Below are 24,170 nucleotides of genomic sequence, written 5' to 3'. Positions count from 1 at the left end.
TAAGGTGTCAAAGTATCTCCCCTCATGTGACTGTCACATGAGCAGGGACATATTATTAATGAAATGTTAAAATTTTTATTTTATTTTTATGGATGAGGTTTCCTAAAAAAATGCAAAGGCCGCTTGGCCTTTTCGTCTGCCCGCCAACTGTAAGGTTGGATGTGCAGTGATAAGTTTAATTCAGCTGTAACTTTAATGGCCTTAATAGGCCTGTAAATTGTCAGCGGGCACACTATCGATTCCCGGCACGCACCCACCGACCGAAATATCACGCAAGTGCGCGATGACGTTGGGACACTCGCCTGACGTCACTGCGTGCCATTTTACGCTCTTTCGGGGTGTGCGTGCGGCCAACCGACGAGCTAAAAATTCTGGTCATGGATAACTGAAAGGTAGAGCAAATAGGCAGGAAGCTGCAGCAGGTTGGGATAGTACCTTGTCATTGCATCTGCTGCAGGATCTGTACTGTCTTACAATACGCTAAAATGTTTTTGTGCTTTGAGTTGGGGGTCGGCTCCAGGATCACGGAAGTAGTTCGGCTTTTGGAGTTGGAGTGGGGTGGCGGCTGTTATGTTGACACTGACAGTCACCGGTGTTGGATAATAAGTCAACTATGTTTATGGCCTCAAAGGTGACAAATTCAGCAGGTGACACGCATGTTTGATCACGTACATCATAGATTGATTGGAGGCTAAGTTTTGTACTTTCCTGTTTGCCTTTTTTGAAAGATCTTAGACTTTCTAATGTTTTGAAGCTATTCTTGTAGGTTGCAATTCTGTCTTTTAGCATGGTCTTTTGACAAGGCTCAATGAAAATGGGGCTATCCCTTGGGTTGCCTTTCAAGATATCCTTGCTGCTGGTCATCTCATGAGCAATTGCTGCCTTTTGACCAGATTTAAAAGGCCAAGTTCAGCAACCTATTGTTGCCTATTCTGGCCACATTGCCAGCCCACCATGGTTTCTGGCCTGCAGTATTTGCTGTGTTTATCCAGGCTTGTGACAGAAACTGTGGAGCCATCACATGAGATCTGCAAAATTTTTGAATTGCAGTAAATTTAACTACATGTTGCAGAAATAATCGTGGCTATATAGTAAACTTTAATTTTCAGCTTCAGATGCCAGCTAGTTCCACAATCACTTCTTCATTCTAGTAAAAGCAGACCTAGCTTTATTGATACGAAGTGACATACTTTGGTTAGTTGTTGAATTTGTGGAAAGTGCTTCATATGTATATACTTGGTAATTTTCAGTTAAGTTGCAAACCAACACTCATTGCTGTCATATCAGGATTCAGATGGTGAAGTATTAGCTAGTGCTGAACTTTGATTTAGTTCAAGCTTATAAGTCCCTACTTTTTTTTTTCCGAGACTTCAAAGTGTTCCAGAATAACCTAAAACTTTTGCCACATATGGACACAGTTAACTTTGTGTTTTTGTTGAATTGAAGAACTTTCAAACTTGTTTAAAACCTTGATGCAAACTTGGTGTCTTGGTTAGTCATGGCACCCTTGCATGTGGCTGTATTTAAAAAAAATAGCCTAAACAGGATGAATGCTCGGCACAGCCTTATTTTGCACCTTCCCAGAACAAATTAGAAACTTTATTGGCAATTACTCTGCTCATCATCCATGTCTGCAGAAATGCTGCAACTGACCTCAGCTTCTCTGAGTTGGGGAAGGGGAAAAGAAACCAAGGCCTCGATCCCCCTTCTGATTGCTATCCCTGCTGGATGTGGATGAATGAATGTCAGACTAACACCTAAATATTAGGGACATAAGCAATCATATGAGAGTATTTGTTTCAGCTTTTGATGATATGATTGAGGTGGCTATTGACTGTAATTTGCTTATCACAGCACTTTTTTTTCCCCTCGACCTTTCTCTGTTAAAGTGAGCAGTGTAATCCTAAAGAGGCTACTCAGCCAAACAAGATGATGCTTTTATTTTTTTAATTCATTATTGGGTTGTGGGTGATGCAGGAAAAGCCACATTTATTGTCCATTTCTCATTGGCATGAGGATGTGGTCATGGATTGTCTATATACACTGCAAACATCATAGCGATGGTGCAGCCATCAGGGCATTGCGAGAATTTGACCCAGTGAAGTTGAAGAAACTGTGATGTTTGTCAAAATCAGGATAGTGCATAACTTGCAGGTGAAGTCCTAACAATGTTTGCTGTTTTTGTTCTGTTTAATGGTAGTGTTCCAAGGGCTTGGAGCCCAGTGAAGTTAATCTGATGAGTTGCGCAGAACATACTGTAGCTAGTTTATACTGTGGCCAGAGTGTACGGGGCGGGTGGGTGTCAGTGACAGGGTGCTATTTGAGTAGGCTCATCTGTCCTGGATGAGTATTCCTTGGCTACACCCATCTAGACAGGAAGTGAGAATCCTATTAACTTTCTGATTTTGGCCTTGTAGATGGTAGAGAGGTATTCAGGGATCAGGAGGTGAACCAGTTATCGCTGAGTGTCCAACTTCTGTAGCAGCCTTGTAATAGAATCAAAGAATAGTTGCAGCATAGAAGGAGGCCATTTGGCCTGTCATATCCATGCCAGCTCTATGCTAAACACCTCAGTTGGTCCTATTCCCTGCCCTTCCCCACACCTTGCAAATGTTTTTTTTCTACAAGTGCTTATCCAAACCCCTTTTGAATCTGTCAGCACCACTGTCGAGCTATGGTTGATCAAATTAAGCTTTTAGTAAATGGTGACCCAATGATAATGTTGGAGGAGTCATTTATAGTGGTGCAGTCGAAGATCAAGGGGAGATGGTTTGGCTTTTCTTGTCAAAGATGGTCATTGCTTGGCACCTACAGTGCACAAACGTTGCTGCGAGTCAGCGCAAGTCCTATTGTATTGTGACATAAGCAACTATATTCTTACAGGAGTTCTAATTGGAGCAGAACACTGTAAAATAATCAGTTAATAGCACCACTTTTATGATAGAGAGAAAGGAAGAAATAAAATCGCTGAAAGTGGTTGGGTTGAGGTTGTTGCCTTGAAGAACTTTTGCAATGATGATCTGAGGCTGCAGTGATTCCCCTCTGTATCTGGTAAAAGTCTGAACAGTAGAGGATTTTGTCTGTTATTCCCATTAATCTGTTTTATCAGGTTCCTTAATGTCATAATTGGCTAAATGTCACCTTGATGTTAAGACAGTTGCTCTCGCTTCTCCTCTCGCTTTTAATTCTTGCAATCCATGTCTGGATTAAGATAATGATGAGGTCTAGAGCTGAGTTATCCTGACAGAACCTGAATTGAGCATTGGTGGGAGTAGGTATTGTAGATGATATTGATAACTCCTCCAGAATAGTGGAACCAGAGGACAGCCTATGCTTATAAGAGGGTAAATTCGAAACTAATCTGCATGAACATTATTTTAGTTTGAGAGTGGTAAGTCCACAGAACAGGCTTCCTGGAGAGACGGTGAAGCAGGTAGTTTTGATTAATTCAAAGCCAACTTGGAAATCTTTCTTTGAGAAAATAATATTTTGGGATACAGTGTGACAGTAATCTAAGACACGACATATGGTGAATATAGTATGTTTTGAGAGGAACAGGTGACATAGACCTATGGTCTCCAAAGCTTTGCACCAGTGGGGGTTTCCTCGTCTTGGGTCTGGGTCTGTTTTAGGTGAATTGATAGAGATTGATTGCCTTGATTGATCAACAACACCACTGGTGTATCAAATTACTAACAAGATGGTAAACGGTGAGCTAGATGGACCGTGGTCTTTCCTTGTCTACCAGTTCCTGTGTTCCAAGTCGCCATGTGCAGCATTTGGAGATAGTAATTTTATACAGGTTAAGTTGTGCAAGCACTGCACAAGTCAAACTGTTAGCTTTTTTTTAAAAAAATTAAATAGTTTGCTTTGTAAACATTTAGAATTTAGCCATAGTATTTTTGTACACAAAATGAATAAATATAATTTGTACCTAAAGTATTAATCTTGAATTCTTTGCTATGTGAAATGTTCCCATTTAGGTAGTGTTGTCCAATTTAACATAAAACCACATTTTAGATTTGTTTTTGTCAAAACTCAATTTCCTTTCTTTAAAGGTGAGAGATAATCTTGGAATTACAATAGACAATCACACATCCCCACCTCCTCCAGTTTTGATACCACCTCTCAGAATTCTAACTCCTTGGCTTTTTAAGGTAAGTTAAGATGTTGTTTCTAAAAGATGAATGATCTATTTTTCACATTATTTCTATCAGTGAATACATGTACCGAATGAGCCCTCAATGCATTCAGAAATTTTAGGTTGTGCTTTCAGTGATCATTGGCCTTGACTTAGTGGTAGCATTCTCACCTTTAAATCAGGAGGCATATGTTAAATGCAAGACTTCCAAAGTACAAAACTGGTTGCTTTATTTTCCAGATGAGCTATTAAACCATCAGCCTCAGGTGAAGTGATGGCACTGATTGTAAAGAGCTTCTCTTGCTCTTGTGGATAAGTGTCATCAGTGTCCTGGCTGTGGCTCAGTTGGCAGCACTCTCGCTTATGAGTTAGAAGGTTGTGAGTGCAAAGCCTAATTCCAGAGATTTGAGCACAAAATCTAGACTGACACTTCAATGCAGTACTGAAGAGCATATACTGTCAGAGCTGCTGTTTTTCAGTTGAGACTTTAAACAGAAACTTTAAACAATCTGCCCTCTCAGATTGGTATAACATCTTATAACATTTTTTGAGGAAGAACAGGGAAGCTTTCCTTAGTTTCCTGGTCATATTTATCCCTCCATCAATGTCACTAAAACATATCTGGTTGTTATCATATTGCTGTTTGATGGCTTTGCTGTGCACAAATTGGCTGCTGCATTTCCTACGTTACAACAGTGACTTCACATAAAGTGCTTACTTTAGAATGCTTTGCAGTCAGTTAAAAAGTGCAAGTCTTTTATCATTTATCTCTCTATCAACACTGCCAAAAATAAATTAACTAGTTGGTCATTTGCCTTTAGTCAGACCCTGCTCTGCGAAAATTAGCCACTGTGTTTACCTACAACATATAATTTATTTTGGGAAGCCCTCAGGACTTGAAAGGTGCTACATAAAGGCACTTTCATTCTTTAAGTTGCATTTACCAGGGCCCAGATATTCTCATCATGGCAAAGCGGCTTTCACACTGACCTCTTAAGAGACCTGTCCACAAAGATCTAGTGATCTCTGTAGCTTGGATTTCACCTTTCCCCAAAGTTAATTTGAATCTGACACAAAGTCAAGGGTATCTCCAAGAGTTCAACAACAGCAATGTCATAAAGCAGGATAGGCAACCAATCACATTGAACAATTCTTAGACAGAAAACTAAGAAGTAAAATGCACTGATTATCCTTCACTTTTCATAATGTAGTGAGTGAAATAAAGATTCAGACATAAAAATCAGAAGCTGAAATATCATTAAAAAATTCTATTTAAAATGTATGGGATTATCATAATGGAAAAACTTTGCGCTACACAAATGTAAAATTAGTTTTACAGGGCCTGACTCAGTACGTGGTTTAAACATTCAGTTACTTCTCATTAACAAGGTGTAACTTTTTCAGGGGTTTTTTTAAACAGTGATATTAAATTAAAAGGGGAAGTTCCTGTCAGATCTGTGATTTCTGAAGATTGCTGCCTGCAGAAACTTCAACAGCGTACCCTCTGGAGGAGCAGGGAGCCTGGAACAACTTCTGAATTTTCTCATTAAAATGTGTGTGCAGCCTCCAGAAGTTGTCAGTTTCAGTTATTTTGACAGCAAGCACCAACAGTTTCAATGTCCATCCAGGCTCAGGTTTTTCTCCTTTCAAATTTTAATTGTGTTCTTAAAACTCTGGTTTAGTAATTGGTTATGTGACAGTTGTCTTGACACTTTAAGGAACAAGTTTAACTCATATGTTAAGAGAGAGTTCCCCGAAATGCGCTTCACCCAACACCCTAGTGCTCACCGACTTGCACTGGTCGGTGCAACGGTGCAACTGGTCAAGCAACGCCTCAATTTTAAAATTCTCCTTGCTTTCAATTTCTATGATCTCTTTCTGCCCTACAGCCCTCGGATATCTGAACTCACCTAATTCTAGCCTGTTGAGCGTCCTCAATTTTAATTGCTGTATCATTTTTGGCTGTGCCTACAGTTGCCTAGGCCCGAAGCTCCAGAATTCCCTTCCTAAACGACTCTGCCTCTGTACCTCTTGTTCCTCCTTTAAGATGCTCCTTAAAACCCACCTCTTTGATTAATCTTTTGGCCATCTGCCCAGATATCAGCTTGTGTCTTGAGTATTTTGGATAATTTTGTTCCATAATGCTCCTGTGTAGCATCTCGGAATATTTTATTTTGTTAAAGGCGATATATGCATAGAAGTTTGTCATGATGTTGCCACTTGTAGCCCATAATCGTCCTGCATTCGTTTTGTTTTTAGTGATGATTCAAATTTTTAAGGAGTGTATGTTTTCAAAGTCTTATATTGTCTTTAACTAGCCAACTGCATTTAATACATAACTACCAGCATAATTCTCATTTTTAGTACCTTCGAGCATCTTAGTTGGTTGTTTTGTATATAGTAGTGTGATCTAGATTTTTAAGGATGCTGTGCTTGCACTTCACTTTTCTGCAGAACGCTTAAAAATTTAATGCTGCATCATCTAAAATAAATTTAAGTTTCTTATTCGTAATCAAGGTATTTTTGTTTACATTATTCATTTAAAATTAAAATGGGGTTTGGTGTCTGTCTTGTTTTTTCTACCTTAGGAATTGACTTATACATTTCTTAACGGTCAGGGTTCAAAATACACAGGGGCAGTGGGTGAATTTGCCCTCAATGTCATAAGTAGCCTATGAAAAACCAAAGACAGGTGAAAAATTCAACAAAAGCTGCCCCCTTACATTGTGGCTACTCCATGGTCTAAATGGGGCTGAAAAATTACAGGTACAAACATCCCATTGCGAGCAGGTAAACAATGCAGAGTCTGAGTGGAGGAGCAGCAAGTGTGGAAGAAATGGAATCTATGAGGAGCTGCTCCTCCAGTCACAGATTCTATATCAACTATGCTGGCTGTTCCAGCTCCTCCACTCACAGGATCCCTCTCTCCAAATATTGCAAATCCTCCTGAGACAGAATCTGTGATTGGAGGAGCAGCAATGAATGGAGGAAGGGAACCTGTCATTGGAAGAGCTGGAGCAGCACAATAGGACAGACTGAGGTCAAGATAGCAGCAGATTCAGCACAGAGATAAAGTGGCTCCAACTGGAGCAACAGCACAGGAAAAAAGGAAGCCAAGATGGCAGCAGAGTCAATGCAGGCAGAGTGGGTCCAGCTGTGTCAAACAAGGGAACGAGAGAGAGAGAGAGCAGGGAGAGAGACTGAGGAAGGGAGTGAGCATGTGGGAGGGAGCGAATGGGTGTGGGTGAGGGGGAGGGAGGGGGCGTACGAGGGAGAGGGAGGAAGAGGCACGCAGGAGGGGGCGAGTGAGTGTGGGTGAGTGAGCGGGGGGGAAGAAAGGAAGGAGTGAGTGGGGGGAGGGGAAGGAAGGAGTGAGCGGGTGTGTGGGGGGGGTAGTGGGAGCGAGGGAGAGCGGTTGAGGCGTCGGAGCGAGCGGGCGAAGCGATGGTGCGGGCAGGGTGAGCGGGTGGCTGGGGCGGGGGAGGAGGGAGTGAGTGAGCAGGTGTCGGGCGAGGGAGTGAGCAAGTGGGTGGCTGGGGCGAGGGAGGAGGGAGTGAGCGAGCGGGTGGCTGGGCCGAGGGAGGAGGGAGTGAGCGAGTGGGTGGAGCAAGGGAGTGGTACTGAGTAACCGTCGGGGGGGGGTGGTGTCATGAGGGAGCGAGCAAGTGTGTTGGGGGGCAGGAGGGAGGGAGCATGAACGAATAGAACATGTGGGTGGGAGGGAGTGAGCGAGTGTGTGGGAGGGAGGGGGAGTGAGTGAATGTGTGTGTGTGGGACAGGGGACTGAGTGAGTGTGTGAGAGAGGCGGGGACTGAGCGAGTGTGTGAGAGAGGCGGGGACTGAGCTAGCCTGTGTGAGAGGCGGGGACTGAGCTAGCCTGTATGAAGGCAGGAGGGAGTGAGGGTGAGGGACGGGGCACAGGTGTAGGAGGGGGCGAAGGAGAAGGAGGCCACTTGGCGAGAGAGAGGGTGTGGACAACTGGCTATATTGCTCACTTTTCTATTGGCAGCGCATTTCATTTCTATATTTTGTATGATTTTCCAACTCAAAATATCTTGATTTTTCCTTCTCAAACCCGTTTCCTGTGCCTGGCTTGCAAGGATACAGACTACTTATCAATGTCTTTCTTCCACTTTTACATTTATCCAATAAATTATTTGGGGTGTGAAGTTTAATGTAGAGAGATATGGGGTAAAGGGAGAAATGCAGTTCTCTTTGTTTCTCTTTGGCTCTTTAAGTGTCTCTGCGACAGAACTGTCCGTCTGTATACAAGCTCTTTTTGGATGTCAGGTGTTTTAAGTTTTGATGTGTAGAATAAGTTTGGTGAGTCCAGTTGATTCAGAAGAGCCCCACCTTCCAGGCTTTAATATCAGCCACTGGAGGGGAATGACCAGTAAGAGGGGGGCGGGGTGGTGGGGCGGGGTAGGTGGGTGTGAATGAAAGAAAACTGTTTATTTGTTGTTGGGTTCTTGGTCGCCTGCCCAGCACCAAGTCTCTTGTTTCTTTAATGTCCTTTAATGGAGGTGTAAGACCATAAGACATAGGAGCAGAAATTAGGCCATTCGGCCCATCGAGTCTGCTCCGCCATTCAATCATGGCTGATAAGTTTCTCAACCCCATTCTCCCGCCTTCTCCCCGTAACCTTTGATCCCCTTACCAATCAAGAACCTATCTATCGCGGTCTTAAATACACTCAATGACCTGGCCTCCACAGCCTTCTGTGGCAATGAATTCCATAGATTCACCACTCTCTGGCTAAAGAAGTTTCTCCTCATCTCTGTTCTAAAAGGTCTTCCCTTTACTCTGAGGCTGTGCCCTCGGGTCCTAATCTCTCCTACTAATGGGAACATCTTCCCCATGTCCACTATATCCAAGCCTTTCAGTATTCTGTAAGTTTCAATCAGATCCCCCCTCATCCTTCTAAACTCCATCAAGTATAGACCCAGAGTCCTCAAACGTTCCTCATATGTTAAGCCTTTCATTCCTGGGATCGTTCTTGTGAACCTCTGGACCCTCTCCAGGGCCAGCACATCCTTCCTGAGATACGGGGTCCAAAATTGCTCTCAATATTCTAAATGTGGTCTGACCAGAGCCTTATAAAGCCTCAGCAGCACATCCCTGCTTTTATATTCTAGTGCTCTCGAAATAAATGCCAACATTGCATTTGCCTTCCTAACTACCGCGTCAACCTGCAAGTTAACCTTAGGAGAATCCTGGACTAGGACTCCCAAGTCCCTTTGCACTCCAGATTTCTGAATTCTCTCCCCATTTAGAAAATAGTCTATGCCTCTATTCTTCCTACCAAAGTGCATGACCTCACACTTCCCCACGTTGTATTCCATCTGCCACTTCTTTGCCCATTCTCCTAACCTGTCCAAATCCTTCTACAACCTCCCCGCCTCCTCAATACTACCTGTCCCTCCACCTATCTTTGTATCATCTGCAAACTTAGCCAGGATGCCCTCAGTTCCTTCATCTAGATCATTAATGTATAAAGTGAAAAGTTGTGGTCCCAACACTGACCCCTGCGGAACTCCACTAGTCACCGGCCGCCATCCTGAGAAGGACCCCCTTATCCCCACTCTCTGCCTCCTGCCAGATAGCCAATCTTCTAACCATGCTAGTACCTTGCCTCTAACACCATGGGCTCTTATCTTACTGAGCAGCCTCCTGTGCGGCACCTTGTCAAAGGCCTTCTGGAAGTCCAAGTAGATAACATCCATTGGCTCTCCTTTGTCTAACCTCCTCGTTACCTCCTCAAAGACTTCTCACAGATTTGTCGGGCGTGACCTCCCCTTGATGAAACCATGCTGACTTTGCCCGATTTTACCATGCACTTCCAAGTATTCAGAAATCTCATCCTTAATAATGGACTCTAAAATCTTACCAATGACCGAGGTCAGGCTAATCGGCCTGTAATTTCCTGTCTTTTGCCTCACTCCCTTCTTAACCAGGGGGGTTACATTAGCGATTTTCCAGTCCTCTGGGACCCTCCCTGACTCCAGTGATTCCTGAAAGATCACCACTAACGCCTCCACCATCTCTTCAGCTATCTCCTTCAGAACTCTGGGGTGTAATCCATCTAGTCCAGGTGATTTATCCACCTTCAGACCTTTCAGTTTTCCTAGCACCTTCTCCTTGGTAATGACCACCATACTCACCTCTGCCCCCCGACTCTCTTGAACTTTGGGGATGTCACTCGTGTCTTCCACTGTGAAGACTGACGCAAAGTACCTATTCAGTTCCTCCGCCATTTCTTTGTTCCCCACTACTACTTCTCCAGCGTCATTTTCCAGCGGCCCAATGTCCACTTTTGCTTCTCTCTTACCCTTTATATATCTTAAAAAACTCTTGCAATCTTCTTTTGTATTACTGGCTAGTTTGCCCTCATATTTAATCTTCTCCCTCCTTATTTCTTTTTTAGTTGTCCTCTGTTGGTCTTTGTAGGCTTCCCAATCCCCTGGTTTCCCACTGCTCTTCGCCGCATTGTATGCCTTCTCTTTAGCTTTTATGCTGTCCCTGAATTCCCTTGTCAGCCATGGTTGCCTCGTCCTCCCTTTAGTATGCTTCTTCTTCCTAGGGATGAATTTTTGCTGTGTCTCCCAAATTACTCCCAGAAACTCCTGCCATTGCTGTTCCACTGTCTTTCCTGCTAGGCTCATCTCCCAGTGAATTCTGGCCAGCTCCTCCCTCATGCCTCTGTAGTTGTGTAGAGCAAGTTTGCAAACTCCTGCTTTGAGAACAGTTTGGTTTCTAACTTAAATCTTCAGATCTAAATGGAAAACCAAAATATAGCGCCCAAAGATCAAGAAATAGCCCTTGTCAAAATCTCTAAAGGGCCCATGGTGGAAAGGGGGTGGGGGGGGATGGGGGAGGAGGAGGGGGTGGTTTTGGGGATGGTGAGCAGTGGAATTTGACCCCTGTTAACATCTGAGCAAGATGAGGAGTGGAATCATAAAAGCTTATCTAATTCTTTCATGGTCAGGATTAGGTTTAGAAATTTGATTTTTAAATGCAGTGATTGTCTTTGTGCTGATTTTGGAAAAGGTCGATTAATTGGAATAGCTACCAAAATGTGTACTTGGGCAAAAACTAGTGGTAACATTGAAACTTCAGAGTAAAATGTCGTGGTACAGTGTTACAACTCCAAAAGAACAGGTGTGGAATGGCTTCATGCCCAATAATCTTCTGAAGATCAATTACGGGGTCAGCTCCAACATTAATAGGTGGTAGTAGGGGGAGGTTTGAGTAGATACCAAGTGGCTCCCAAGAGGTTGAGAGGAAAGATTTAAAACCTATTCTTATGCAAATAATATTGACCAAAAACAAAGGATTTTATCACCAATCATGTGATTAGCAGCAACAATAAAATTCCCAAATGTGGTTATAGAACCATGAGCATTTACAGCACAGAACAAAGGCATTTAGCCCATTGGGTCATGCTAGATGTCACACCTCTCCTCACATCTGCTCAGCCCATCAGCCAGCTTCCCAACTCTATGGCGATGCTTTCCCAGCCTGGTTCTGGGTAATACTATGAATGAGTCCTCTTCCCAGTCTAATCACCATTATCACCCTTGCCATTGTCACACTTCAAACTAGGACTAGAGCTCAGAACCTGGCCCTGACCCACTTCTCTGTTGTACCCTTGTACAGATAGGAAACCTACACAGGTTAGAAGCCATGAGAGGGAAAAATGGCACAAATGCAACTGAGTTATGTTTAAAATTCAGAAATCTTGGCTAAAATCAATGTTATGTTCAACAATTTTATTAAAACCTGATTTCTGTCTTTAGAATTACAAACGATAAGTGCCTTCAACATAGCAAAACATCCCAAGAGTGTTATTAAAGAGCATTTGGCACTGAGCCACAGAAGGCAATATTAGGTCAGATGATCAAAAGCTTGGGATTTTAACAGGCATCTTAAATGAGGAAAGAGAGGATTAGGGAAGGAATTCCCAAACTAAGGACCTTAGTGGCTGAAAGCACAGCCAACAGTGATGGAGCAATTAAAATTGGGATGCTCAAGAGGCCAGAATTAGAGGAGTGCAGATACCTTGGAGGGTTGTGAGATTGGCAGAGGTTACAGGGATAGGGAGGGGGGAAAGCGATAGAGGGATTTGAAAACAAGGATGGGAATTTTAAAGTCAAAACATTACATGACCAAGAGCCATGTGGGTCAGTGAGGACGGAGTGATAGAGGAATGGGACTTGCTGCGAGTTAAGGTGCAAGCAGCAGAGTTTTGGATGACCTCAAGTTTACAAAGGGTAGAATGTGGGATACCAACAGGGAGTGTCAAGTCTAAAGGTAATAGATAATTGAACTGTATAATTCTTATATCAAGTTACCGAGTCTTTTTTAATATTTGCATCTTATTGAATGTATTCATTTGCTATTTGATATCTGTTCTAAATGTATTATATTAAAATTTGTGTGTCCGGATGTTCTGTCAAATTCCTGGGTCCATGTTTATAGTGAAAACTCTATGTACATTTTTCACAGTGCATAGTACCTTCCTGCCAGTGCAAGCGTGCTGTGTTATTGGTCAGAGGATGTAATTGCAGTATGAGAAATGGTATAATTATAGCTAGAAATAATTAGATAATTAGATATATATATTTTTGTACCATTGTATAGTTCTAATATTTACAGTAATTTAATCTAATATTTTGTAGGTTTCTATAATCAATTCTGTTTCTAATTATTGAGACACAATGGTGACTGATTCCATTTATTGACTCTTGTGGTCCTTGGAGATTATTTTACTTTTGTAAGGTCTGTAACTTTTTTCACATCTTTTATCTATGAGCAGAGGAGATCTTCTAGTTACATTTTATACATAAACCAAACTTGTTTTCCATCATTTAAGCAGTAATGTTTTCTGCTTTATAAATTAGAGTAATTTTTTTTTACTGAACACAATAATTAATGTGAAAATTTAATTATCATTTAGGCAACAACATTACCAGAAAAATACAAACAAGGAAAGCTGCATGCATATAAGCTTATCTGCAAAATTATGAAACGGCGCCAAGATGTTTCGCCTAATTCTGATTTCCTGGTTCACTTCTATAATATAATGCACAGTGGACTCTTAAATCCTGATCAGGTCGGTTTTTTTCTGTTTAAAGTCTGTTTACTATTTTTACTGAAGTATGTATTTTCAGACTTGTAAAGAACTTGAGTTATTAAATTTAAACTCTACAAGTTAAAGGTGCTGTTTGGTGTGAGGTTTTTTCTTGCTAGTTGGGGGTTCTGGGACTGGTGCTGTACCACTGCTGGCGATGCAAGTCTATGAGGTGCTTTGCTGCTGTACATAAGATACTACAGCTGAAATGAGCTAGTTAGGCCTGGACCAGGGTAAATAACTTATCTGTCAAGGTTTTAATTATTAATCTTGAATGTGCTGCACAAGTGGCTGCTCCAGCAAGTGCTATAAGTGAGAAGTAATGGGCAGATTAAAATTAAAATTGGTTAAATGACTAAGGGAAAAAGACTTGGGAAGGAGTGGAGAAGGGAAGAAGAAGAAATAAATGAAAATACTTCAGGAAAATGCTGCAAATTTGCTGAGAGTGATGGAGCAAAAATATATGTACTACAAAAATCACTGTGAAGTCTCTTTCACTTCTTCTGGTAATATGTTTAAACCGAGTGTAACTCATGTGATGCATTGCTTCAGTACGTCTCCCTTGCCTCAACAATTAGCAAATTGTTTCTGCACTTCTCTAAACCCAACACTATTTCTGAAGAGGCACACATGATCATCTAGTTCATGTTCTATTTTCAATGTCAAAATAAAGAATTAATGCTACATTGTACTTTTAGAAAATCCCATTATTGCCCTCAAATTTTGATTAATTTTGAGTAGCTGATCAAAATGAGAAATTGCTAATGCTTGATTTTTTTGGTTTGTATCAGATGAAACTCAAATGTGCAATTTTATATTTTAGTTACTTGCTTGTTATATTTGATTTATATAATGGAAAAGCTGATTCTGTCCATTTTAGTTGTATTCTATTTTAATACTGTTTTTAAAAACATTATAGGATATTGTGAATACGATCATCAAGCACTGTTCCCCAAGGTTCTTTTCTATTGGGTTGCCTGGTGCTACCATGCTAATTTGGGACTTCATAGTTGCTGCTAGCAAAGTGACGTTCTCCTCTTCGCTCAATGTAGGTCAACAAGCATGTTATTGTCTTTACTGGTGAATCCAGAACAAGGTAGAAAGATGGACTTTTGAAATGCTGATTTGACTGTTAGCTTATTTTGAAAATTAAAGGAACATTATCGTGTGAATTTTTTTATAATCTAAAGAAAACAACATAGGGTATTTAGAGGTTATATATGGGTTTGTGATCTGCCCATAATGAACACTAATGCGGTGCTTCAGTGACTTGCAATTCTCCAATTTGTCAAACTTTAAACAATGTAGCAAAGTCGTGTTCCCTTTGAAATTAGAACCCTTTGTTGTAATCCAACTGCTATTTTTATTTTCAAGAGTGTGCAAATATCATTAAATTTGGTCAATTATTTCATGGTCTCAACTGGGTTCTTTCTAAGACACATATGGATGGAGCAGTAAATGTACTTCCTCTATAAATCAATACATTTTGCTTAGTTGAACAGTATCTAGGTTTTCCCTGAATGTAAAAATACCAAATAAGGTATTTTGGTAATTTTTTATATTGTACTAAATTATGTAGATCATTTTTACAGTTGGTTCTTGGTGGTTCGTTGGGTAAATGCAGTGTCTATGTAGTACTGACCTGCATAGTCCAGTGAATATATCAGACTTCATCTGTATTATGTTAGCTCATCTCAGCAAAGTTACTGCTGAAGATACCAGAATTTACCTTTGCATTCTTATGCCATGTTTGTATTGTATATGTATTGTAATATAAAAGTGAATTCTAGACTGGAATGAGCTTGACTGTCAAGCTGCTCCATAATCGATCAAGAAGTCTGATGACCCTTGCTGTCTCAGCTAATCATGAAAAATGGCAATGTGGGTGATATGCCAGCAACATGAGTCATTGCCGTCAGTAGAGAGAAAAGAAAAAAACAAAAGTCTGGTTTACTTTTAAACGTCGTTTCAAGTATCCAATAAAATGTTTGAAAAAGACAATAACCTTTTCTGCCACCATGAATTCACCATGGTAATTCTCCTCCTTAGTTAGATTTAAATCTTATTAGTCATAAAGCAATTTTTAAAAACTGTGTAGCTGAAATGATGTTATAGCCTATGTTTTCCGATTAATCAATGGTAATTTATTTATTTTAATAAATTGGTCTAGAATTTCTAAAGTAATACCAATGCTAATGTTAAATTTGAATTAAATATTGGTTGATTTCAGTTGATTTGCCTGAAACTTCTAAATTTACCCTTGTTCCATTTAAGGCTCCAAGAGTGGAAGCGCAGATTCTATTGGGCTCTTTAGTCTGTTTCCCAAATTTATATGATGACCTCCCAACATTACAGCCTTCTCTTGTGGATATTTTGTCAACAAAATGTGATGATGTTAAGGTAAAATTCCTTGTGTAAATGGTACTAAATGTGTTTGAATGTCATCAAATCTTTGAGACAGCTCTCCCAATTTTGGCACAGGTCCCCAGATGTTAGTAAGGAGGACTTTGCAGGTCAAAAGGACAGGTTTGCTGTTGCCGTTCCCAGTGCCTAGGTTGATCCGTCCAGTTTCATTCCTTTTAGACTTTGTAGCAGTTTGATACAAATGGCTTACTAGGCCATTTCTGATACAGCCACATTGCTGTAGGTCTGGAGTCACACGAAGGCTAAGTAAAGATGACAGATTTCCTTCCCTAAGTTTTTAAGGTTTTTACGTTATGGTTTCATGGTCATCCAGATTTTTATTGAAAATCATTTATTGGTGGTGGGATTCGAACCCGGGTCCCTGGAGCATTATGCTGGGTTACCAGTCAGTGACAATACCACTACGTCACTGCCACTGCCTTCCCCAAGATTATACTCTGAACTGTACTTACCCTTGATTTATAGATTAATTGCTGTTTGCTCTTGCAGCACAACAACTCTGTCTGCTTGTTCACCCCTCCCCCGCTTGTTCCCCCCCCCACCAGCCCAAACCTTGATTTCAACAACGGTGGCCATGCCATCAGCCATCTAGTCTCTAAGCTCTAGGATTCTTCCCTAACCTCATACTTGCGAACATACATAAATAACAGGGAGGAAAGGGCCATCTAGTTAATCAAGCCCGCACTACACACTTCTAATGAGCCAAGTATCCTGATGTGACACCCACGAGCAGCCATGTAATCTCCTGAAAGGCTTAAAATATTTGGTCATTTTAGAGATGCATAGCCTTGGGAGTGGATTGTACTTAAATAATTAAAGGTCTGGATAATTTCAATTTAGTATGTTGAAGAAGACTGAGGTCTTGTGCATAAGTTGGGCAAGGGTTTTGCTAGGTTAGGTATTAGACATTTTCTCTTTTACAAGAGGACTGGAAATGATTGAAACAAGTTACTATCTTTTATGGCAAGTACTGACTTTGCAAACCTGAGAGCTGGACTGCTTACAAGTTGCTTATAAGAAATCACATCTTATTGAAATAAAGCTTTAGCTAACAGGCAATATAAGTATCATCAGTGTACTCCGCTAGTTTTTTTTTATCGCCTAAGTGGGTTGGAGATTAATATTCTTGATTTGTTTCCCAATTGACCATGGGTTTTTCATTTTTTGTCTTGCTGGTGATTGTAAGTTGCTAAATGATTTACACTGTAATATATGTACTAGCGAGTGCTGAGAAAAATCTGGTTCAAGTCTCACTATGGCATTGCTCCTCCAAACCTTTAATTTTTCTCCGCTCTGACAATCTCCCCACCAAGCTCTGTTTCCCTGACCCTGGCCTCTTGTGCATTCCTCTTCCTTCCTGTGCTCCACCGTTTATTTTCACTGTCAAAGTCCATGCTCTGGAATTCTCTGCCTAAACTCCTGCACTTTTTCTCTCCATTCCTAAGATCTTTAAAACCTGGCTCTGATCAAGCTTTTGATCATCTTTCCTAATATCTCCTTCTTTGGCTTAGCCTCCATTTTTAAAATTATCACTGTGTGAAGTGTCTTGGGATGTTTTCCTGCGTTAAAGGCACTATGTAATTAAAAGTCAGCTTCTAATACAGAAATGCCAGGGAAAGAAAGAACGACTTGCATTTATGCAGTGCCTTTCACGACCACAAGACATTCCAAAGCACTGCACAGCAAATTAAGTAGTTATGAAATGAAGTCACTGTAATGTAGGAAATGTATTAGCAAGCTCCCACAAACAGCAAGCTTTCACAAACAACAATGTAATAATGACCCAATAATTTGTTTTTTCTTTGTTGATTGAGGGAGAAATATTGGCCAGAACACCAGGGATAACCCTTCTGCTCTTCGAAGCAGAGCAAAGGGATCTTTTGCATCCACCTGAGAGGGAAATCAATGCCTCAGTTTAAAAAATTCAAAAAGATGACGCCTCCAACTGTGTAGCATTCCCTCAGTATTGAACTGAACTGGCAGCCTTGACTTTTGTGCACTTGTCCTGGTGTGGGACATGAACCCACAACCTTCTCACTTGGCGAGGTCCAGCAATGTCATCCTTTTGAAAATACAAAGATTCTATATAGTATAAAGTAGGTATACAAAATTAGATTGCTGTCGTATCCAAAAGCTTAGAGACTAAGATCCACAACTAGTTCTACAATAAAATATTGTAACAATCTTTATTAAATTTCGTTCTAATAATGGAAATCCACTTTTAGGATTTAAAAAAAAATCTTAAGTGTGTAAATCATCTAAAAAGCATGCAGACAAACCACAAGTGTCACATGTTGCTGTTCTGAAACCTCTCAAGAGCCTGTGGATTTGAATTTCGATCCAGTCTGCTGTTTCAGCGGCCTGTCCCGAACTCAGATTCTGAAGGTTTAATGCATTCTCTTCCTTAATGCCTTTCCATACTTTGGAACTTGCTATAATTGGTACCAGCACAACGTAATATTTTCTGAAAATTAGGATGGCATTGGTAGCAAGAATACCTGTACTGCCCTTGTTCCACATTTGCTGCAGTCCAGAACAGTATCTGGTACAAAGTTAAAAATGTACACTGACCTATAGGACCAGCTTAAAATTGATACTGTTAGGAAAGAGGTTATATTTTACCAGCTATTAGTATCAATTATGGATTCTCCTGTCACTTTGATGAATGAGTGCTCAGCAAAATAAATGGTTTACAGTTTGATGTAGTCTTATGTGTGATGTTAGATCAAGTCTCTATTTGCATAACTGATTGAAGTCAGTGTTGGAGTGATGGATGGAGGCATTGGCTTTGTGCAGCACTCACTTGTCCTGAAGGCACTTGACTCTGTTCTCCTCAAATGTTGAAATTGTTTGATCACGGAGACTTCTCCATTTGGGTCTGTCCAAGATTTCTTTTCCCCCCATGGATTGGGATCCAGCTTGCAAGCTCTGAGGTTGCTTTAAGATTGCCTTTTATCTAAGTTTGGGATGTCCCATGGTGCAGGGTCCCGTGCTCAGCTGGCTGTAGAGTACTGTTTTTGGTGTGCCGGAATCCTCCATGCAAACTACACGACCAACCGAGCGAAGCTGAGCTCTGAATATGGTTTTGATGCCAGGTATGCAGCACTTTGCAAGAACCTTGGTGTTGAGGATTTTGTCTTTCAGCCTGATGTTGCAACTAGATTGCAAACAGTGAAGATGGAATGCTTTTAGTTGCTTCATGTAAAGCTGGTAGGTTGTCCAACTCTAGCTTGCAGTAATGTCAGTGTGGCATGTGATATACTTGTGGAAAAATTACATTATTTAAAAAAAATCAGATCCTCTGAAAAGCACACTACTGTTAACTATTAAATATTGGGAAGATAGAAGCCACTCTCTTTGGTTCCTGCCACAAACTCTGCTCCTTAGCCATCGACCCCATCCATCTGCTTGCTGCCCATCTGAGGCCGAATCAGACTGTTTGGAACCTTGACGAATTTCAACTATAAATCCGTGCCATCACTAAGACCTGGGCCTGAGTGACTGCAGCTCCAACAACACTCAAGAAGCTTGACACCATCCAGGACAAAGCAGCCTGCTTGATTGGCACCCCTTCTAGAAACATTCACCCACCCCCTCCACCAACGACAAACAGTGACAGCAGTATGAACACGACCGCTACCATCTAGAAGGACAAGGGCAACAGATACATGGGAGCACCACCAGCTGGAAGTTCCCCTCCAAGCCACTCACTATCCTGGCTTGGAAATATATCATCGTTCCTTCACTGTTGCTGGGTCAAAATCCTGGAACTCCCTCCCGAACAGCACTCTGAGTGTACTTACACCACGTGGACTGTAGTGGTTCAAGAGGCAGCTCACTGCCACCACCTGAAGAGCAATTAGGAATGGGTAATAAATGTTGGCCTAGCAAGCAATGCTCACATCCCGTAAATGAATTTTAAAAAATCTATTTCCACCTCTGGAACATTACCTTTCCTCCACTTGTCCAAATAAAGCCCTTATTACCTTTTGAAACCTCTACACTTGACCATTCTAACACATTCCGAGCTGGCCTCCCATGTTCTACTGCTCGTAAACTTTAGGTCACCCAACGCTCTGCTGCTTGTGTCCCAACTTATACCAAGTCCTGTTCATCTATCGCCCCTGTGCTCTTTTTTAAAATTCTTTCATGGGATGTGAGAGTTACTGGCAAGGCCAGTATTTGTTGCCCATCTCTAATTGCCTTTGAGACAGTGATGGTAAGCCATCTCTTTGAATGACTGCAGTCCATGTAGCTACACCCAGAGAACTGACTCAGTGATGGCAATGCTATTGAATGTCATCGGGACTTGGTTAAATTCTCTCGTTGGGGATGGTCGTTGACCAGCACTTGTGTGGTGTGAATGTAATTGCCACTTATCACTTATCAGCCAAAGCTTGCATGTTGTCCTGGTCTTGCTGCATGCGAGTGTGGACTGAATCCGAGGAGCCTTGACTGGTACTGAGCAGTGTACAATCAGCAAACATCCCCAGTTCTGATCTTATGATGGAGGGAAGGTCATTGGTGAAGCAGCTGAAGATGGTTAGTCAGAGGACACTACCATGAGGAACTCCTGCAGCAACGTGTTGTGGCTGAGATGATTGGCCTCCAATAAGCCACAGCCATCTTCCTTTGTGTCAGATAACTCCAGCCAGTGGAGAGCTTTCCTCCTGGTTCCAATTGACTTCAATTTTGCTAGGGGTCCTTGATGCCCCACACAGTCAAATGCTGCCTGATGTCAAGGGCAGTCACTCTCACCTCACTTCTAGAATTCATCTCTTTTGTCCATGTTTTGACCAAGGCGATAATGAAATATGAAGCCAATTGCCCCGGCAGAGTGCCACTGACCTACATGCCTCCCAGAGAAGCATTGCCTCAGTTTTAAAAATTTTCATCCATGTTTTCAGATGCCTCCATGGCCTTTCCCCTTCCTACCTCTGTAATCTTCTCCAGCTCTGCAATGCTTCGAGATGTGTCCCTCCAATTCTGGCTTTCTGGGCATCCCCGATTCTGATCGCATCACCACCATTGGTGATTGTGCCTTCAACTCCCTGGGCCCTAAGCTCTGGAAATCCCTCCATAAATCTCTCTACCTTTCTGACTTGCTTTCTTTTTAAGATGCTCCTTAAAACTTCATCCAAAAGCAAAATACTGTGAATGCTGGAAATTTGAAACGAAGACTAGAAAAATTCAACAGGCCTGGCAGCATCTGTGGAGAGAGAAACAGAGTTAACGTTCCTCGTTGTGACCTTTCATCAAAAGGTCATGGCTTGAAACATTTAGCCCTAACTTCGGAGCTCCAGGACAGTGTATCTGGGGGTACCACAAAGATGCACTGGGTAATCCCCACACAGGTAGTTCCCAGGTAAGGGTTGCACGGCAATTGCCCAGGAAATTCAAAGATGGGAACCATCTGATAATGCTGTTTAAATTGCAAACTTCAGATGGTTCCGACTGTCTTACAGCAATAGTTACGCAGAAAAATTTAGTAGAATCAAAACTACTTCTAGCTTCTGGGTAGCTATTGTACTGACCTTCCCCGACTACCCACTGGACTCCCCCTGACCACCATGGGACTCCCCACTACCTCCCCATGGGACTCCTGCCCCCTACAGGATTCCCCCCACCGGCCAGACTTGCCCCATCCCCTCCCCCTGACCCCCACCCTCCCCACTCCCCTAAATCCAACCCACTCAGCTTATACACTTACCTCCTCCCTGGCTTGTCAAAGTGGCTGGACCTTTAAATTTGTCTGCTTTACGGCAGCTTGTGCTGTAAAAAAAAGGGGGCGTGGCTTACCTTTGTCTGAGCTGCCCTCTACTGTAAGCCTCAGGCATCCGCTGCGCTACACAGATCCCGTCCAGCCTGAGGTGGAAGGTCGTGCAAGATAGGAGCGACTGAATTTCATGGTAAGTAATTATGAACGGAGTGGCAAACCAATTCATTTGTCATTCCGTTGGAAGCTACAAGCCCTTATCTCTGTTTTTCTCTCCACAGACGCTGCCAGGCCTGCTGAGTATTTCCAACATTTTCAGTTTTTACTCCATAAAACCTACTACTTTTCCCAAGCTTTTGGTCATCTATCTCCTTATGTGGCTTGGTGTTATATGTTTTGTATTGCCCCCCTGTGAAGTAGAATGGAGAATGCTGAGTCAGAAGGTTTTGGTTTCAAGTCCCACCCCAGAGATTTGAGCACAAAAATCAAGGCTGACATTCCAGTGCAGTACTGAAGGGAGTGCTGTGCTTTCAGAGGAGCCATCTTTCAGCTGAAATGTTAAACCAAGGCCCTAACTGTCCCCTAAGGCAAATGTAAATGTCCCCATGGCACTGACTCAAAGAAGAGCAGAGGAGGTATCCTGGCCAATATTTATACCTCTGTCAACTTCTCACAAACAGATTATTGGGTCATTCCCACATTGTTTGTGGAAGCTTGCTATACATGAGTTGGCTGTCATGTTTTCAACATTAGAATAGTGGTTATACTTGAAAAGTCCTTCATTGGCTGTAAAGTGCTTTAGGCTGTCCGTTAGTCGTGATATGCACCAATAAATCCAAGTCAGTCTTTTTTTTTTGTGAAGCACCTTATGACATTTTGTTATGTTAAAGGCACTATATAAATACAAGTTGTTTTAGTTCTTTTAGTCTTGTTGGAGTTTCATGAGAAATGGTGGTAAATAGGTTATTTTCTAGGATCCAAGTTTATTTTAATTTGCACTTGTCTTTCTTTAAGCGCCTTACTTTTCAACCCGTTTAGGTTCTCCATGCCATATATAATTCGCCAGCTAAGTAGGGCACTAGACCAAGGAATGTGCAAATGCTCACAATACTTTTTTTCTTGTTCTTTTTTCATTTGAAGACTTTCTGGCAATGCAGTGGAGACTGAAAACTTGACATATAGAGAAAGGGCAGATCTGACAATGCATCTTACTGCCATTTGGCACAATAAAATGCTGGTGCTATCCATCCAAACCTCAAATATAGTCCAGTAAGATTTTTTAAATATCAGATTTAATACTCTGAATAAAATCCCTGTTTCTACATGTAGAATTTTTTTGGCATATGACACAGTGCGAGCCTACTGAATTTTATTTGGTATACTAACTTAGCAAGGCATAGTACCATAACAATTCTCTTCTGATATGCCAATTTTTTTAACGAACGTATGTAATCTTCAACGTGATTGATTTGAAGGTAGCTTTTCTAGTTTATTTTTTACGTAGAAGCACTACTTGTTTGAAATCTGCATACATTAAATTCTTTTTCAAGTTACTCGTGTTTTAAAGGGTTTCATTGATTTTTTTGTTTTTCTGGAAATAGGCCTAGAGCTCTGGGAGCTGTTGAACTGTTACAATACAAAAATATTCTACTGAACATTTATTTTAAAATATATATACTCTAAAGTACAGATATATTGGCTTCAAATTTTTTACTTGTTTACTAATTTTGTGCACATTTGATGAGGTCCTTTCTATTTGTTTTCATAGGAACTTGTAATTAAGAGCATTTTAAAATCAGCAAGAGAAGAACCTTCTGGACCAGCTAGGTTAGTATTCTGATAATGATAACTGGTGATGTGATTCTTTCTATTATATATGTCCATTTTTGTGCTGGCCAATGCAAGGGATGAGGAATAGAACGCTTTCTATTTCAGGCATTCAAGGTTGCATTCAGCATTCCTGGTCAAGTACAGCACAGCCAGCTGCAGAATAAACCACTACCATAATTGAGTATACTACTACTGTGGGGCACAGTCTCAGGATAAGGGGCCAATCATTTAGGACTGAGATGAGGAGAAATTACTTCACTCAAAGGGTTGTGAATCTTTGGAATTCTCTACCCCAGAGGGTTGTGGATACTCCATCGCTGAATACTTTTAAAGCTGGGCTGCACAGATTTTTGGGGTCTCAAGGAATTAAGAGATATGGGGAAATGGAATTGAAGCATAAAATCAGCCATGATCATATAAATGGCAGAGCAGGCTCGATGGACCACATGGTCTACCCCTGCTCCTATTTCTTGTGTTCTTGTAACATATATATTTCATGCAGCATGTTAGTCCATTTGACAGTATTGTATTGAGCCATAGACATTAAGAACTAGATTAAGCTTGGCCTTATTTTTAAATGTAGGATCCTTTAGACCAATAGGGAGGGCCGGTTAGCCTGGTTGGAGTTGAACCAAAATCCCAGAAGTAAAGGGACAGTATACAAACTGCCATGCCATCCAGTTCTGCTCACTTCCCATAATGTCTTTATCTTTAATATTAGTTCAGTAGTAATAAGTGTCTCATTCTCTAGTTTCTAATATAAATCTATATTAATGTATGCTGTCAAAACAATTGCGCCAGCAATTGCTGAAATCAGTTGATTTGATGAGAACATCTTTTCCACGCTCATCGCTGCTGGAAACTGCGTTAAAGGTTACGCTTTGGTGTAACTTTCAGAACTTTAAGTTTTGAGAGGTATAACTAGATTT

General features: G+C 41.4%; 1 protein-coding gene across 6 annotated transcripts in view; it reads left to right on the top strand.

Annotated features, from left to right (window-relative positions):
* The window catches only part of ralgapa1 (Ral GTPase activating protein catalytic subunit alpha 1), a 259,513-nt gene that overhangs the window by 167,236 nt on the left and 68,107 nt on the right, over nucleotides 1-24,170 (top strand). For all 6 annotated transcript variants that reach the window (XM_078562768.1, XM_078562766.1, XM_078562765.1 and 3 more), the window contains 5 exons: nucleotides 4,059-4,157; nucleotides 13,098-13,253; nucleotides 14,191-14,319; nucleotides 15,546-15,671; nucleotides 23,180-23,238. In XM_078562768.1, coding sequence (XP_078418894.1) covers nucleotides 4,059-4,157; nucleotides 13,098-13,253; nucleotides 14,191-14,319; nucleotides 15,546-15,671; nucleotides 23,180-23,238 — 569 coding nt within the window. The remainder of the gene's footprint in view (nucleotides 1-4,058; nucleotides 4,158-13,097; nucleotides 13,254-14,190; nucleotides 14,320-15,545; nucleotides 15,672-23,179; nucleotides 23,239-24,170) is intronic.

This window comes from Cetorhinus maximus, chromosome 18 (assembly GCF_964194155.1).
Source record: "Cetorhinus maximus chromosome 18, sCetMax3.hap1.1, whole genome shotgun sequence".
Classification (NCBI taxonomy): domain Eukaryota; kingdom Metazoa; phylum Chordata; class Chondrichthyes; order Lamniformes; family Cetorhinidae; genus Cetorhinus; species Cetorhinus maximus.
Note: the sequence above shows the minus strand (reverse complement) of the source record. Positions and strands in the feature narration are given on the sequence as shown.